Source organism: Strix aluco, chromosome 8 (genome assembly GCF_031877795.1).
Source record: "Strix aluco isolate bStrAlu1 chromosome 8, bStrAlu1.hap1, whole genome shotgun sequence".
NCBI lineage: Eukaryota > Metazoa > Chordata > Aves > Strigiformes > Strigidae > Strix > Strix aluco.
Window position 1 is genome coordinate 11084119 of NC_133938.1, and position 17316 is coordinate 11101434.

Genomic DNA, 17316 nt, shown 5'->3' on the forward strand with positions numbered 1-17316 from the left:
CTCTTTCTCTTAATATCACACACACTTTAGCTCTTGAAAAGATGAATACAAGTTACAGGGCACTGTAAGTATTAAAATTAAATGGCAGTAGGAGTCTTAAAGTACAAGAACATCACTGAGTACTTCACAGTAAGTTCAATTTTAACAAATAAAGACAAACGACCCATTCAAGTATGGGAAGGGGTAAGAAACTTCCTTTAATGAATTTCTCAGTATAAGACATTACACAAAATAACTAGCCAGAGAATACTTCCAGAAAAAGAATCAGTATTCACCTCTCAGGTGATGAAGATGTATAGCTCTCTAAAAGCGCCTTAGCTTGAGCCTGCTTACATGTATTGCTAACCAAAGCCAAGTCTGAGAAATCACAAACATATGACAATTTTCCTTCCTGCTGCTAGAAACTCTGCCTAATCTCCCAGCAAGTGGTCCCATTTGGCTCATACTCAAAGCCTGAAAGAAATCCCAGTTTCCTATAGTTTACTATAATTTGTATGTCAATTCAGTGAACAGAGGCATTACAAGAAACCTCTTGGCATGCTTACACCTCTACAAGTGTGCATAGATTTTGCGCAAACGGAGCAGTAAGGCACAGAGCATGTACTATTTCTGTGCTTTTTACCAGGCTGGCTAGCCCAGCCACTCATCACGATATTGAAGGTGAGTGTTCGTATTACACAGCGGTCTTTATTCTGCGTCAATACACAGGTCCGAGTGCCGAGCAGTATGCACGAATCCTTTACATTAAAAATCAGCAAGGAGCTCCATGAATTTCAGCCAACACTAGATCAAGCCACATGAGGTGAAGGCGTGAGTAATAAGCCATCAGATTTACTTCAGTTTCTCCTATAGTTACTTCATGCCTTTTTAAACTCGCCTTAATTAAATTCATTCTTTAAACTTGTCTTAATTAAATTCATTCTGGAGCATAAAAATTGCTCAATTTTCACTGATCTGGAAATGGCTCTTTCTAGGCCAGCAAGACTTTTGCCGTGAGGCATTTACTAGAGCTAGGGTAGGGATCAGTGCTTGTAGCTTATAGAGATTGTTTTATTATCATGCTCAGTGAGTTTGCTCAATGAGATTCATACCACACTTCCACTGTGCCAATGTTTGTTTTTTCAAGCAAAAAAGATTTGTAAATAATGACCCCAGAGTAGTATCTGACAAACCAGTGTTCTGTTTTAAACACAAAAACAACAGATGCCACTTTCCTTACGCATCTAAATAATTGCAAGGTACTGAGTGGTGCTGCTCTTTACAGTACTCAGCAGGATTTGATCTATGAAAGTAAGTGCAACTATTCATAATCACCATGCCTACCTTACACAGTGGTTTATGTTCAGATGCAGAATCCTCTTTGCAGAAAGCAGATCTCACAATGAAATCCAATCAGGAATCACTATCAATGGTACAAGCAACGGTTTCTTGTAGTGCTTGTGACACTGGCTGGAGAGTACAGATGAGGTGGGCAGAGCAACCAGAGCAAACAGCAGCAGGTTTTAAAGGGATCTTGTGAAAAAAGAGCAAAGACCTGGGAATTGGGAGATGTGGATTCTCTTACAGGGGCTGCAGTAAAATTACTGTGTGAGCCAAGGCAAGCCATTGTATCTATAGTCAAAATTAAGCCAGTCAGGCTGGAATATGAAACATGGTTTTTAATGTCTCTAATTCAGTGAAGTCCTAATCTCTGATAAGAGCCCCATGAAACTGTTGTAGAAATTAGTCTAATAATTAATAATACAAATAATCTTTGAAAAATCAGGCAGGGGGGTTAGTTGTATTTGCTATATAGGAGAGCTGTTGTTTTTCTAATTCTAACCTATATTTGTACTTTTCTCTTTATCATGTCAACGTTTGCAAGCAATAAAAGGGCATTATGTGCTGGTCATTGCATCTGCTTTTGAGATAAATCTATGTTAGCATTTCAAAGGGTCAAGGAATTCTTCCAGGGCAAACAAATTCTGGAGCACTGATGCCAGATGGTGTGTATATAAAGTGGAAAATGAGAAAAGCAATTTACTGTGTTCCTGTTCCAGGGAAAAGTATCACCTAGAAGGACAGCAAAAGAGGTGAGAAACTTCTGAGAAACTGGAGACACTGTTTTCTTCTTCTGTAACATGTTGTTTTCTTTATAGCTGAAAAGTCTAGGTACATAGAGGAGATGCAATGCTTATTCAGGCAAAATTATTCCAAAAAGATAACAGGAATATTTAACTAATGAATGAAGGGTTAAATTAATAGCATGTAGTAAGAATTATGCATTGATTTATGTGAGAGGTTCTAGATTTATCTATATAGCTCACTAATACGTAGCCTGTGTTTAGAGAAATTTTAGTCACACAGACAAAACGTTTTTATCTTGCATTTTTGAGCACTCTACAAAGGAGGCACAAAATAATGGATCAGATTCTTAAGTATAAATTAGCATAGGTTCAACAAAGTCATCAGTGTAATTTATCCAGCTCAGGTGCTGACTATTACTAGCTCACTTGCACCTGTATTAAACATGTGATTTCCAAGTGTGCAAAACAGCTCTGCAAATTTTAGAACTAATTGATCTTTTCTTCAAATCTACTGAAGTAGAGGAATGTTTCTTAGAAGGTTCGAAGATATATTCAGGTCAGTGTAAGAAATTTAAAATCATTTTCTTAAATACTGAAAATTGTAACATGCTTTCATAAATAGTCTGAACTATTGGTGGCTTTTATCACTTGCTACCCAACCTCAAAAATATGTAGCAGAAGTATAAGTGTTCATATAACAAGCAAAGAGAAAGGGAGAATGTGTGTCTTAATATTTATGTGTGCCTTAATATTTATGTGTGCATCTTTGCTGAGCATATTTTATTTGGTTATATATGTCGCTTTTTTAAAGCAGTACATCCTTTTAATGTTATGCCTTCTCCCAGAAATAAAGGATATAAATAAAGACTTCTCTCCATACAGGAAAAAGAACCGATCAACAATGCTGAGGTTTGCTCTCACCCTCTTTGCTGTCATAACATCATCTACCTGCCAAAAATATGGATGTCTGGAAGGGGACACTCACAAACTGAAGCCAAGTCCTGAGCCAAATATGCATGAATGCACTCTGTACTCTAAATGTAAGAGTGGTTTCATTTTTGCCAAATATAGTCTAGAAGTACAGCTTTGTACACACTAATTGTTTTGGCAGGTCCCTTAATTTCTCAAAAATATGTAAGATGCAGTATACGTTGCATTTGAAAAGCTTCCTTCACTGGCATTTTGCTGCATGCAAACTGAGAGTAAGATTTTGGTTCTTAACAAAGTCAGTTGCAGAACTCTCATTGACTTCACTTATTTTCTTTAAAAAATTCTCATGCAGTTATTTTTCTTGTTTACAGCAAAGGTGAATTTGGTTTACGTGTTTAAGTGTAAAAATTAATTAATTGTAGCAGACACCAAATGGGAAAGTTGAAATCAAAATTCTATAGTGAGGGAAGTATAGTATTTATTACATTTCTTCAACTCTCTTTTTATGTTTGGCAGCTTTCAAAGTTAGTATCCCTCAGGATATAACATCTGGCAGAACACTAGTAAAATTCTTGGGGCTCTCTGGGCACACCTTGACAAAGCACGGTTGATGCCAGCCCGCCTCACTTAGCATTTACACTGCTGCTGCTTCTAAAACTAAAAATGTTAGAGCTTGAGGACATCTTCTAGTTAGTACTAAGAGACTTTATCATGTTACAGACCAAAGCAGATTCATCTTACATTTTAAGTCTTCCAAATACAGTATTAAAGAAAATCCTTATTGCAAGATCTCTGTTTCTTTCCTAACAGCTTCCTGTTGCTATGTAGACTTCACAGAGCAATTGGCTCATTCCCCAGTAATTAAAGTAAACAACAGCTACTGGAACAGATGTGGGCAGCTCAGTAAATCGTAAGTCAGCTTTGATGTTGTCTGTGTCCTGGTTCAATAGATCTGTGCTGTAGGAGCCACACAGCTAATGGCAACTCCTCCTGGAGCTGCTGATGGACAGTCCCTAGGTTGCCCTGGAGATCATGCCACCCAGCCTAGTTCCCACCATCTTTTCTCTGTACCTGACCAATGTCTGACTCTGTTTCTTCTCCTCTCACAAGAGCCCATGAATCCCTAAGTATATACTATTCGTGCAGAAGGATTTATGCCATTTTATCAAGAAAGGGTTATGTTTTTTCAAGTTTGCTTCCAGTATAGAACCAGATCTAGCAATGCAGAGCAGTCATAAACCCAGGAGGTAACCACCACACTGCACCTCTGTAGCTCTTCAAAGCAACTATCACATCCCAGTGAGTGTGACCCCTGGTCAATACAAACTGGGCTTCTTCCTTTGTTTAGAAAGCAGATCAACTTGATTATTAGATCTTGCAAAAAAAATGCAGAGTTCAGAAATGAAACTTCTGAATATTTAGAATAAAAATTCTTGTAGTCCTCTGGGTTTTTTAACCATGAAGAATGTCTTCATAATGAAGATATTTAGTACCCGCTTAGATGTTAGAGCTGTGAAACATGGCAAGTTATAGAAATAAAAGAATGAAAGTACAAAACAATTAAGCAAAAACAGATGTGCAAAAGTAACAGCTATTGCCCGCCACTCCCAGAAGAGCAGCAACAGTATGCATTTTTAAGTAACTTCAGCTGGGCTGTGGGAAAATCTAAAGATTAGTGAAACCGTGAGGCTACAGCATAGAAGGAGTTTTGTACTATAGTTTTAAACTACATTTTATTATTGCCTGGAATCATTCTTGCCAGGAAAACTCAAGGCCTCAGAAGTTTACAGAAAGCTTACACAAATAGGGCTGAAATATGCATGGAAACATTTGTGCGCTCTTTAGCTGGCTATGGTAATTGCACAGTCAGGGTCTGTACACAATGCCAAAGGAATGAGTTTGGAACCTAGACACTAACAGGGCAAAAGGATGCTTTTCTGTGTTTTTCTCCAAATCTGTAGTATTGCATCCACATCAAAGCAGGCCTAGGAAACTGAGGCTATAGCCTTGATGTTCAGAAACAGGCTTATTTGTGGCTTTTCTCACCCACCACAGTTGTGAAGATTTCACAAAGAAAATTGAGTGCTTTTACCGGTGTTCTCCACATGCTGCTCGCTGGATCCATCCCAACTACACTGCTGCTATTCAGTCTGTTCCACTGTGTCAAAGCTTTTGTGACGACTGGTAGGTTCAGCTTTTTATCACAGTACTTTTATTTAGCTTTAATATGCCTGTGTTACTAGGGTGCCAAGGAGCATGAGTGGATGAAGCACAGATCTCCCAGTCAAGTGGCACTAAGTTCAATGGTGTCGCACTACCTTTATGCCTTTTCTCTTGTTCTTCCTCTTCATTTCTTGTTTGCCATCTCTACTTTTTCCTCTGCTAAGTTACTACCCCCAAAATAATGACACAGGCTGAATGCAGGATGGAGTCAGGAAACTCTGACAGAGTTTAATGACTGAGGGACAGCACTGTCCTGCTCTCCCTGAGGATGCAGTGCAGTGGCACCAGAGCTGCCTGACGTGACGGAGGAGCTCTCACCACACTGACAGCACTAACAGCAGTGAGGGCCTGCCCACGCTTTGAAAAGTCCATGCCTGTGAGTTGGCATTTATGCAGTTAGCATTTTAAATCTAAATACTTGATCATGATGCGATACATTTCTTCTATATCTATGAAATGCTCTATGAAATCATGAAAGCAAACACTTCTTGTATGTTTTCAATTAATTCATATAACAAATTAGCTTAATTCCTAATTTTTTTTCACCCTTGGCCTTTTCCCTTCCATCATCCCTCTCTCTCTAAAATCACTTCTAAAAAGCCTGAATCTCAGAAAAACTTGCAACCAAGTAATGCTAAAAATATTAATAGCAATGAGCAAGCATAATAACATTTAATTTTGTTTCCCAAAATATAGCATCAGGGAATCACATTCTTTTTTGAGTGCAAAACATGTAGTGGGACAACCCAGCACCCATCTGTCCTTTGTCTTGGGGTAGGAGCATTATATCCAGGTGGGGTGCTGAGATTTTTTCAGTGGTCCATATCCAGCATATATCTCTCCCTCATTCCCTCCCTCCCTCCCTGTTTTGGGATGCTGGATCTTAAATAATGTCATCATGTGACAAATAAATCTCAGTCAGGGCCATATTAATGCTGTGCCTAGTAACTACAGTAACTTGTGTGCGTGGTTAAATTGGTGTGAAGCATAGGACAAGCAGCACAGGCTGCGTTCACACTGTAGGACTATAACTGCTAGATCACTTGAAAGTAATGAACTGTGAATGTCTGAATCCCTTAGGCTGCTCTGAAAATCACATAAAACTGTTTAATACTTCTAAAAATGTTATAAAAGTGCTTTTCTTGGAAGCACAGAAAATACATAACACATGGTAGCACACGGTCAGGTTCTCCTGCGCTGCTCTGTACAGTGCTTTCCCTAGTGGTTACGCAACTTGAATATTATTGACACATGGATCCATTTTCACTCTCATCTTCTCTCCAAGAACAAAGTCATGTATGCAGTGCAGTATTTTGGCAGGATATGTCTTTAAGTATGTCTCCATTGCTCTGTGCCAGAGAAGGAAACAAGAAGCATAGCTTGAATTTGTAATGGAAGATAGTGAGAAGGGCTGATGTATGTCTTAGCTTCCCTAGTTTCCTCTAGTGACTAATTTTATTTCTGAGTTAGGAAACTCCATGTGCCTCAGGAACAGATTTGTCTTGTGCAGTCTTCCTTCCTAAATTTTTGTTAATCTTCTAAACTGAATCCAGATTATTGACCTCCCTGAAGATAAAGACCAAGACCTTGAATTTGTGCTCAGAATCTCAAAGCTCAGAAGAAAATATTACCAAAATTTGAAAGCATTTTGGTATTAAAGCATTGGAGTTGCCAGTGAGTTTTAGAATAGCTCTAACAGGCAAAGCAATAGAATACCAATATCTAAAACAAATATATCCCAAAATAAGTAGCACACAAAATCATCACCAAACCGCTATATCTAGTAAAAGTGTAAAGATGAAAGAAAATATACCCTGTAAGTTTAGTTTGAATCTAAGAACTGGTGTAAGCCAGTCTTAGTATATATGAGATTTATACCAAAGTGGGTATGGTGGGTCAGTGTTATATAGCAAAACCTTCAGTGTCCGCTGGGTATTGCCAGAACCTCAAGGTAAACAGCATTTTAACTTTTGTTGTTGGAAAGTATGGGGGGTGTGATCAAGAGTTGCTGCATTCCAGTATAGAGTCTCCTGGCAGAGAATAGGCTTTACTCTAAACAAATACTAAACAATGATCTATTGCCCCTGTTGGCATCATAGATGCCTGGCCTGAATCAAAAATGTAATGATGACCCATTACCATGCATGCTAGTCTGTGTGCCTGCCTAGTGCCAATGTCAAACCCATTCCCTCACCCTGCTTAAGGCCTGAGGCTAGAAAAGAGCCTGGACAGAATTCCCACTCTTTCTGGTGATTTAAAGTAACATTTTTTCATGTTCTATTCACTGGAGTCCCTTTAGCACGCTGTAGCACTGCTAGTGACATGACCTACTTTCTCTACATGCCGTGAGTGTGCCTGCTGCATACTGTATGTCTTTGTGGCCAGAAATGTGCAGAGGATTTTGAATGAGCAATGACTTCATTTAAGAGAAATTCATCTGACTAGCTTGGGGCCTTCCTTTTCTTCCTATTGTCTTAGGATTCCTCGCTCCCACTAGTCCTAAAACTATTGCTTTTGAAAGACCTCGATGTACAAGCCAGTTTCTGATCCACCTGTGAAAGGGCCCTGTGCCCTTTAAAAGAGAAACAGCTAATTATAAAAAATGGGGAGGGGGGGGCTTTAAAACAAAAATATCCTGCCTGTGCGTAGGGAACTAGTATGTTCAGGCAGGATCTTTTCAATATTTATGTTTATGTTTCTCACAGGTTTTAATTAATGTTTGAAGAAACCGCTATGGGTTTCTGGACAGCAGAAATCAGACTTTTCATAAGTCACAATTTTTCATAAACTTAGCTTCATAATTACTTCCATTGGGATAAAGAAAAACTTGTTACAGTAGAGTTATGCCTTGCTACCTGCTTATGTAACAAACCACAGAGTCAGGCAATAATCAACAGGAAACATTTCATCTGACAATTCAATAGATAATAGTGAGTAAAAATATAAATACTTTAATAAACATATTTAATTCAAATTCCTGAGGAAACCACATGCATAGCATGAATGCCCCAGTCCAGTAAAACTCTGAAATACATATTCACAATTTAAAAAGTATAACTGAAGGTGACAGTCAAAAGAAGCAGTTCTGCCCTCTCCTCTGCCCCTATCCTGTCCCCACCCACGCGCCAGCAGTGCTGCCTGAGAGGCCATGAAGCAACCCTGGTCTGGGAGCCCATCAGGCTGAAAAATATTTAGCCAAATAAAAAAGGAAACCAAAAAAGAAGACTGTGGGAAGGGCACAACTGCTTTAAGTAGAAGTGCAGTATCAGGCAGCTCACAGCGGATATTGATCGACTTTGGTAGAAAGCAGTGAATTTAAGTGTGTGCATAAAGTAAAGGACATGCCTACACAGCTTGAAGAATCAAGGGGTAGTTTTTGAATCTGATGCTGGTTTGTGAAGAGTTCATAGATGGTGATTAACAAAAGGTTTGCACTGATGCTCCCAACTGGCATGCCTTCAAGCAGGCAAAGTGACCAGCATTAGAGAAACAGCTGTCACTGGGGAATTACCTCTGTGTGTCCTTCTCAGTCAGGGTACATGCAGCAGCTGACAAACAACAAACCAATTATTCTTGTAGTCCCTAGTCCCAAATCCAGTCATGCCACAGGCTGGTAGGATCTGCCTATTAGTGTCACATTATATTAATTTATCAAATTGCAGCCTATATTTCCAGCAGAGCCCCTAACTCTGACAGCAGTTTTATGGATGAACACGTTTGAGAATACGTGTCTCCTGCCCTAGACCTGTTCACTTCAGGCACTGGCTACCCTCCATCTGTTACTGCTCTTTCTCCCCCCAAAAAGCCCAGAAAACCTATGTGAAGATCTGCAGATGTGCGTGTTCTTGCCTTTCTGCATGTGCAAATGTACTGCACTGTCTAGTGCTTGTAGTTCTGTGACCACATGACAACCTCATATTTCATTTAAAAATTAAAGTCTGCAGCCCTCGTGATATCAAAATAGTTTTGGAAACATGACCTTGAAGATCAAAAATAACAAACAGAAAATATATCCAAAGGCATTAATGATAAATACCATGCTGAGCGATGCTAACTTTTTGAAAGCTGTGCCTCGTGATTTTGGCACTCTCAGTGGCTGGTGTGAATAGTCTGCCTGAAGCCATTGAGACTAAATTTAAGCAGATGTTAACTGATTTGCAGAAAGTGATCCTTAAGAAAGGTAAGAGCCAAAAAGTAGAACATAAGAAGTGGAAGGAAGGAAATTATATAGGATAATGGTAAGTCATGCGATCTCTCATCACATAGACCAGTCAGTTGCATACCATACTCATTCCAGGCCATTTACAAGCTTTTTTTTACATTACCACTTACAAGGTAAAAATAACTTAAAATTTCAAATTTTATACCTATACACTACAAGACTATTATCTTTCCTCAGTCACTTCAAGTTTAACTCCTTTGAAAGCGTCATTCTGAGGCTGACAGCCTATTAGTTTATATGATTCTGTTTGTGGATTTTCCTTATTTCAGTGCACAATCCTCATAGCAACCCCCTGCTCAGGAAATATCAATCTTCTTTTCCCATATTAATTCATAAATACAAACTTTCTCCACATCTTCCTCAAGTGACAGTTTCACTGTTAGTGTACCTGTGCTCTGTCACAATATTGAACATCAGCATTCATGAAACTCCCTCCCACACCGTATTTCCTCCTCTCAGTAACATCAGCAAACATAACTAAGCAGAAAACACTGCATGAATGAGTGCTGCTCCTCAGAACACGAGCCCTTTACTTATGTCTGTGAGTATAAAATGAAATGGGTGAGCTGTTTAGTTTTCATTGGGATTTAGGTCTTCCTGGCCAGCTCAGAGTTTATGTACATGTCAAGCTAAGATAATGTGCACATCTCTTGAAGATCTGTTGCTAAGCTCTACTGTGCAACCATACCACGTTACGAGCATAGCCAGCGTAGACTTTTTGAGTTGAATCTGAGTCCACTGAAAAAAAGTGAGAGAAATAACTGTATCTTCCACACTAATCTCCATGAAGGTATGAAGCCTGCAAAGATGATTCCATATGTGTTTATAACTGGCTGACGGACTGGGAATGGGATGAAAGTGGAGAAAACCACTGTAAGAATAAATGTATTCCGTACAGTGAGGTAAGAAACTCTGATCAGCTGGAGCAGAAAAGATGGCATTAAGAGTTGGGGGTTTTTTCCTGAATATATGGGTGTAAAATGCAACAGGTGAATTATTTTTACTTCAGCAGTTTCAAGTCATACCTACATCAGAGTTTTTAAGTACATAAATCTTAAAACATTTATATTTATGTAAATCACTCTAAGTATATATACATTTAATTAATCACTATTCATGCCACTTGTGAAAAAAAAGTTCAAGCAGCACAGATATTTTAACCACAGTGGGGTTTATAAAGTAAAAGATAAATTAACTTTGTTCATACAACAGAGACACTGAGATGCATTTTATAACCTTCCTTACATAATGTGGGGCTTTACACACCTCTGCCTTTTTTAACTGGGATGTAAGTTCCCAAATCACTAAGGAATTTTTAAGGTTTTCTTGCCTATTAGGCATCTTTGCCCTTTTCTCTATTTTACCTTGTTATGTCCAAGTCCTTTTCCATCTTCCAAGTCCCAAAGTCCTGACATTTTTCTAATTGTCTCCCTTTTGTTCTCCATAGACCCGTCATATCTCTCATGTGTGTTCTCCATTGTGTCTGCCAATGGCTAGGCAGAGTTAACTTTGTTCTATACAACTCTGATGGTTAAAGAGCAGCACTGACAAGCTTTCTGAGAGCTCATCCCATCTTTCTGAGAAGGTTTCTTGGTTAGGATAACTAATTTTATGAGCAAAAGTGTATAAAATGAGAACTGACAAGACTTATAGGAGCAAGGTGGCCTGGAACCTGATCTACAGACCTTTCATGAGTCAGGTAGGATTTTTCCCAGTGACTCAAGTAAGTTTAGCATCAGGGCAATATCATACAGCTCAAAACTGCTACACTTATTTGAATACTTTTAAGTTGAACTTCACTGAGTCCATGAAAACTGTCCAAATTGCAGAAGCAAATGAAATTTAAGTGTACTGCTTAGGGACTGGTAGTATGGCTTGCAGAGATCCCAGATTCACTGTTTTGAATTCAATTCAAGTGCACGTACTTCCAGAAGTCAGTTCAGCAACTGATAAAACTGGAAGTCACAGTCCAGTTAGTGCAGGATTGCTGTCTGCCTTGCAAAAGTGACACTAATCAGCAGGCTCAGGAAGGTGGCCAAAAAACAAATGGGCTGCGGAAACTTACAGCTTAGTTTCCCAGATGTGCTAAATCATCAGTAGTTCCAGATGAAGTGAAAAACAAAATAATAATCTCCAGTCCCTGTTCAAACTGGTCCAGAGATGGAAGTTTTTAACCTTGAATTCCCTTGTACTTATTTCTTAAAGAAAATATACCATCTGCAGGGAAAACATGCAGCAAATTCAGAGTTCTTATCACTTGAAGCCAGGCACAGCTATTCCTAAACTAAATGGAACCACACCCTAAACTGCCCATGTTTTTACCAAAAATAGGTTTGCATGGTAAGTAAGAATAAAGATGAAGTTTCTTCAGAGAAATTAAAAAAAACACATATTCCGTATGAAAATTACATGATATACAAACACTAGACTCACTTGGTTTGGACTCAACTCATGGAAAAGAAAGTTACTGTTACCCAGAAGCACAAATGGTTTTCCAATGTTCCTTTCTTTTGATGCCCTCGGCTCATACGCAGCAGCAATCATCAGCCCTGCGTTTGACATATGCAAGTGGTTGTAAGGACTATTTGGAACAAATGCTGAATATGGAACAAATGCTGAATATTAAGAATGCACAACAAATCCTAGCCAGTTTTAGCCTGGATAAATCGAGGCACATTTTGTCATTGTTCTCCCAGCTGAGTGCTCCCCAAGCAATGTTAATGCACAGACTAAAACATTTTCCAAGAAGCTGAAGAATCAGAATCCTTTGCAGTAATTTAGGGACATGTTTGGTAAAAGGGCTGTGTGCACTGCTTGTTTGCTGCAGCATTCTGGCTATGCTCTGATCTTTAAGCAGAGTTAGGAGGAAGGTCGAAATAAAATTACCAATTTAACAAGTAGAAGAGCATGAATACATGTTACAGAACCTGTGGGACACCAAAATACGATGTAGCCATGTATCCTGCATACAGACCAAAGAAAACCACGACAGCTTCTAATACTTTCTGGAATGATTAGGTAAAGGCAGGTAGAAATCCAGGAACTGTACAGGAGCTGGAAAAAGATGTCTAAGACGGCTTAAAAGCACAGGAATAGTGGGAAAGAAACAGATAGATCTGCCTGCCCTAAGAACACAAGGAGAGAACTAGATGCAGCCATCTTTCCATTTCTGACCCTGCATTGCTCCTAGTGCACTAGCCAACCTCCACACTCCTCCTCCAGCAACTGCAGCATCCGTGGAGCAATATGTGAACTGAAAAGCTGTTTTACAGACTACAGAGTCTTTGGGGCTATTTGGAATGGACTCTGTATTACTCACGAAGGATAGATTTCTAAGGCAAAATGATGATTATGATTTCTTCTCAGCTGCCTTCCTGCACAGTATAGGTCAACACAGTTTTGCATATGGGGATACAGGGGGACATCTCACAAGAAGAACTTGTTGTGGAAAATAGGTGGAGCAGAAAAAGCTGCAGGACTACAGATGCCCAGTCCTGCTTCCATATAATAGACTTAAAATCTGTAACCATTGATTTTTTGCACACAGAGCAGCTTCCATGCATCAATTTCCCAACCACAAAGACAGGGAACCTTCTGCAATATTCACAATATCAGATCTTTATATGAGCTGGTGATGACAATAAACCAGCACATCATCCAGAAATTACAGCACTAAGAGAAACACTGTAGAATTAAAGAATCGGTGTCATGTGCAAGGACTACTTGTACTACTACAGATGAAATACAGCTTTCTTCAGAGAGATACTGGTGACATGGTCAAGGTGAATCAGTCATCAATGGAGCCCAGCAGTCCTGCTGCCTGGCCCACTGTTTCAGTCATTAACACTCCTTAATTCCCAAGGCTTCTACTCTTGCTGTCACTCCCACCCGCAACATCATTCTCAGCTTTGCTTCTGGGAGTACCTAAAGCTTCCTTTACAGAAACAGAAAAGATTGAACTTCAGCCACAAACACATGGGATAAATGCAGGCAAGATAAAGTGTATATCCTGCCTACTTTGTGGCTGGACATGATAACTCCTAAACTAATACTCTTTAGGTGAACTCAAGCTGGGCGGACAGAAGGTTGTCACAACGTGAGCTTGGCAAACAAGAAATATCTTTGCTGTATGGTTGTACAGGTCCTAGGACACAGGCCTTACAAAACGATGTAGTACCAAGAATAAGACAGATTCACTTGAAGAGAGTACAAGAAGCTGCTGTTTACAATTTCTTGAGCCAGAAAGGCCATTGCACCACTGGACATAGCACTTTGGAAGCTGGAAGAAAACTTAGTTTCTTCAAGCATTTTCTAAGTTATATCCCTTCTTGTTGTCTGTGAGGTCCTGCTCGGTCATGATGTATGTTGCAGCAGGCATGAAGAGATCACACGGAGCTGTGACTCCACTGGGCTGTCTCTAGCCTGTAGATATAAAGATTCCCGTATTCAAAGCAGTGTCTGGCACTTTCAGCACTGCTGAGATCCCAAGACGTGTCAGAGTGTCCTGACATGTACAGCCTCTCACTCACAGCTTTGGTCTGTCAGACCCAGGAAGCTAGCTGGGCTGTCAGCCCCACAGTAGAAACAAAGGGCTGGCTTTTGATCACTTTGCACTTTGTGTAATCACTTGCTTTCACAACAGGCAAATCTCTTTTGCCAGCTGTGGAACTGAGTAACATTTTAAGATATCTCAGAAGTGATGAAGCCTGGCACACAGCAAGACAGTGAATGACTGCAGACTGTTTTTTTATAATCTAGTACCGGTAAATGTTTATCAGTTTGGTACAAACTGATTTTCACTCAATTCTTTTAAAATGTAATTGATGCATTTCTTATTTGACACACAGATGTACACAGATGGGACTGACATGTGCCAGAATATGTGGGGGGAGTCATTTAAGGTGAGCAAATCCTCCTGCATCTGCTTGCAAATGAACGAGAAGGACATGATGGCAATCAAGTATCTCCTCTCCGAAAGCTCAGAGGAAAGCTCCAGCATCAGCAGCAGTGAGGAGCATGCCTGCCAAAAGAAACTCCTGAAGATTGAGAAACTAAAGGGAGAGGAAGGAGAACAAACAAGATAAATGTTGGCGGATGTATGTCAGGACAAGAGAAATCGTCATGGAGGCTGGGCTCAGGGCATCACACCAGCCTGCTTTATCCCTTACTTCCTAGAACATAATAAATCAATGGCTGGTTATATTAATCTTTCTGTGATGTTTTTGCATCTGCATCACAAAGCTCCCAGACAGGTTAGCACAGGTGTAATCTTGTGACTTGAACTGAACAGCTAGAAGCCTGAAGGTAACAGCTAGGAGTTGACTTTCAAAGAGGAGAGGCACAGGCAGCTCCTGCTGACTTAAGGTGGAACAGTGAGAACTGGAGACCTCTGGAAGGCCATGCCAATAATGCACCAAATCTTCAACCCAAACCTTTCATTAGCACAGGCACACAGCACTTCTGTCACGAGTTCTGGTATGCCTGACTCTGCTCGGATGAAGAAGAAACGCTGCAGGCAGAAATAGGCCAGTGACCCTGGCTACAGACCACCGAAATGTATTTATTTTATGTCTCAAAAACATTCTTGCAAAACAGGAGATTGTGGTGTACTAGATAAATCCCTGCATACTGTTTACTGGATATTGCCAGTATACAGTATCCACGGTCTGTTGCACTGGGCTTTTACCTTAAACAGCAGTGCAAAAGTCTCTCACAATATAATTTGAACCATAATTTTGAGTGCAATTAATCCCACTGAATTATTCTGGACAGAATGATCTGTGACAAATGGAAGTGTCAGAGATGGCCCCAATCAGGTTTCTCCCATCAGTAGTTCTGGTTCCCAGCATCACTGTTAGGTCAAAGTAAAACCAAAATCTGCACCAATCCCAGGTGGACTTGTCAGACAAGGATGAAAGAAATCCTGCTTTCAATTATGCATCCATACTCCCCCTGACTCCACTGCAGTGGAGTGGACAGGTCTGTGCCATTCTATACAGCCTTTCATAGTAGTATCACCAGGGAAGCCATGAGAAGGATTTAATTTCAGGGGTCAGGTTATCAAATTGTGAAAATCAGCATAATCCCAGTGCTTGCTATGGAGCTAGGCACCTTACAGCATTTAAGGATCTGGCCCACAGTTAAAACAATGACTTGGCACATCCTGTTAAATTAGGAGAATCTTAAAAATCCAGCACACTTTCTTCACTGGCCTGTTTATTTATTGGAATGGTTTCACACAGCTGCAACAGTAATGCTAAACCCATTAGGTCATGCTCTGCTTCCAACCAGCTTCTCAGTATATTTAACAATGGACTAATTCCTACCAGCACTGAATTGTTTTTAGAATGATACTTTGCTACATCTGTATTTCGTGCTAACTCAATTTGTCAGTTCTACTGTTTGAAAAGAAAAAACAAGAATTTGGTCTTCTGTAAAGCTCTGACAGTCCTTTTCCCCCCCATTTCACTAACTCTGTTCTTTCCTGTGCTTCTTTATTGCACCTGAATCAGAGCAGAAATTTTCCTGCTTTTTATTTTGCTGTGCTCAAAATTCAATAATTAATTCTCCCTTCTCCCTGCTATAACACCAACTTTTTCTGTATCACCATAGCCAAAGATTTCCTTCATGTTTTTTGTTAAGTAAAGCACAATTGTTTCTGCCTGTGTCTCTGCTCTTTTTCTTCCCATTCCACTTTATTCTCTTTGCTCTGGCTAAATTACTCTTGAAACCACTTTCAACAAACAATTCTTCCATGCTTAGTTTCAGGATGAGCCATGGACCGGTTATTGCATGCTCTTGAACAACATTGGATCCTACAGCAGCTAAGGGACCAAGACCAATTAGCTCCTATTCATAACTTTCCCACTGACTCATGATGTACCCTAAGCAAACCATTTAACTCTTTTGTGACCCAAATAATTTTGCAGAGCTACCACATTTCCTCTAGGTCATCTCTTTTCTAAGCCAAAAAGTCAAGAACTACTCAGTTGTCCCTAGCGTAGAAATTGTCCCATATCTCTTGGTCATTCTTTCATTGATCCAGGTAAGTTTTATTCAAATACAAGTTATCATCTAGAAAGACTTTCAGTATTGATTTAAAACTTCAAATAATGGAGAATTGGCCAATGCACCTGATCATTTGTTTCCTCAGTGTTAAAGATTATCCCTGATTTAACGTTTGTTGTTTCAGCTTTCAGCCACTGGTTGTTGCCAAAGCGTGTTGTATTAGAGTTCTTCAGTATTCAGCATTGCTTTTCTGCTCAGCAGCATATACAGTGGATCAAATTGCTTCTTAGCAATTAGCTCTATCTTAGCTCTATTTAGTTTACATATGTCATTGTAAGGCATTCCCTCTCTCCTTAGATCATAATTATGGTTCTTGCTGTACCTTCTCCAGTCATGACTATCCTCCCTAAATTGTACAAATCAAAGCCGTGCGCCATGGCAGCGTTTCCCTGCCTCTCTACACACTTCCCCCTGATTTCACTGCCTGTGTCTACGAAGGCGTCATTCTGATTATTTGCATGCCTCCAGTGTCCATGTATGTGTTCCTCATATTTTCTTGGTGTTAACTCTTTTCCACTATACAGCTCCCTGGTCCCAGAGTTGTGAACTGTGATCTTAGTTCTTAGGCTTATTGCTTTGAACTTGGTTGTATTACAAAACCTTCGTGTGAATATACCAACCTTCCTAAGCCACTGTTTGCTCTGTCTAGCTGCTCTATATTCACAGTAATTTAGATTTTAAACAATCTCTGTGTCATTCAGAAATGCTATCAGTGGTGATTTTACATTTATAGAAAGGCTAGGATAGCTCAGATAAAGCAAAATTTGAAACAACGCAAATCAATAAAAATCAGACTACAGCAATACA

The 17316-nt window shown here is 39.7% G+C and overlaps 1 protein-coding gene across 1 annotated transcript; it reads left to right on the plus strand.

The window, feature by feature from the left end:
• Positions 1-214: 214 nt before the first annotated feature.
• Positions 215-14641, plus strand: LOC141926428 (riboflavin-binding protein). The gene is made up of 5 exons (XM_074832146.1): positions 215-3106; positions 3807-3906; positions 5052-5180; positions 10232-10343; positions 14289-14641. The coding sequence occupies exons 1-5, from the start codon at positions 2785-2787 to the stop codon at positions 14523-14525; spliced, it is 900 nt and encodes a 299-aa protein (XP_074688247.1). The 5' UTR covers positions 215-2784; the 3' UTR covers positions 14526-14641.
• The last annotated feature ends 2675 nt before the right edge of the window (positions 14642-17316 follow it).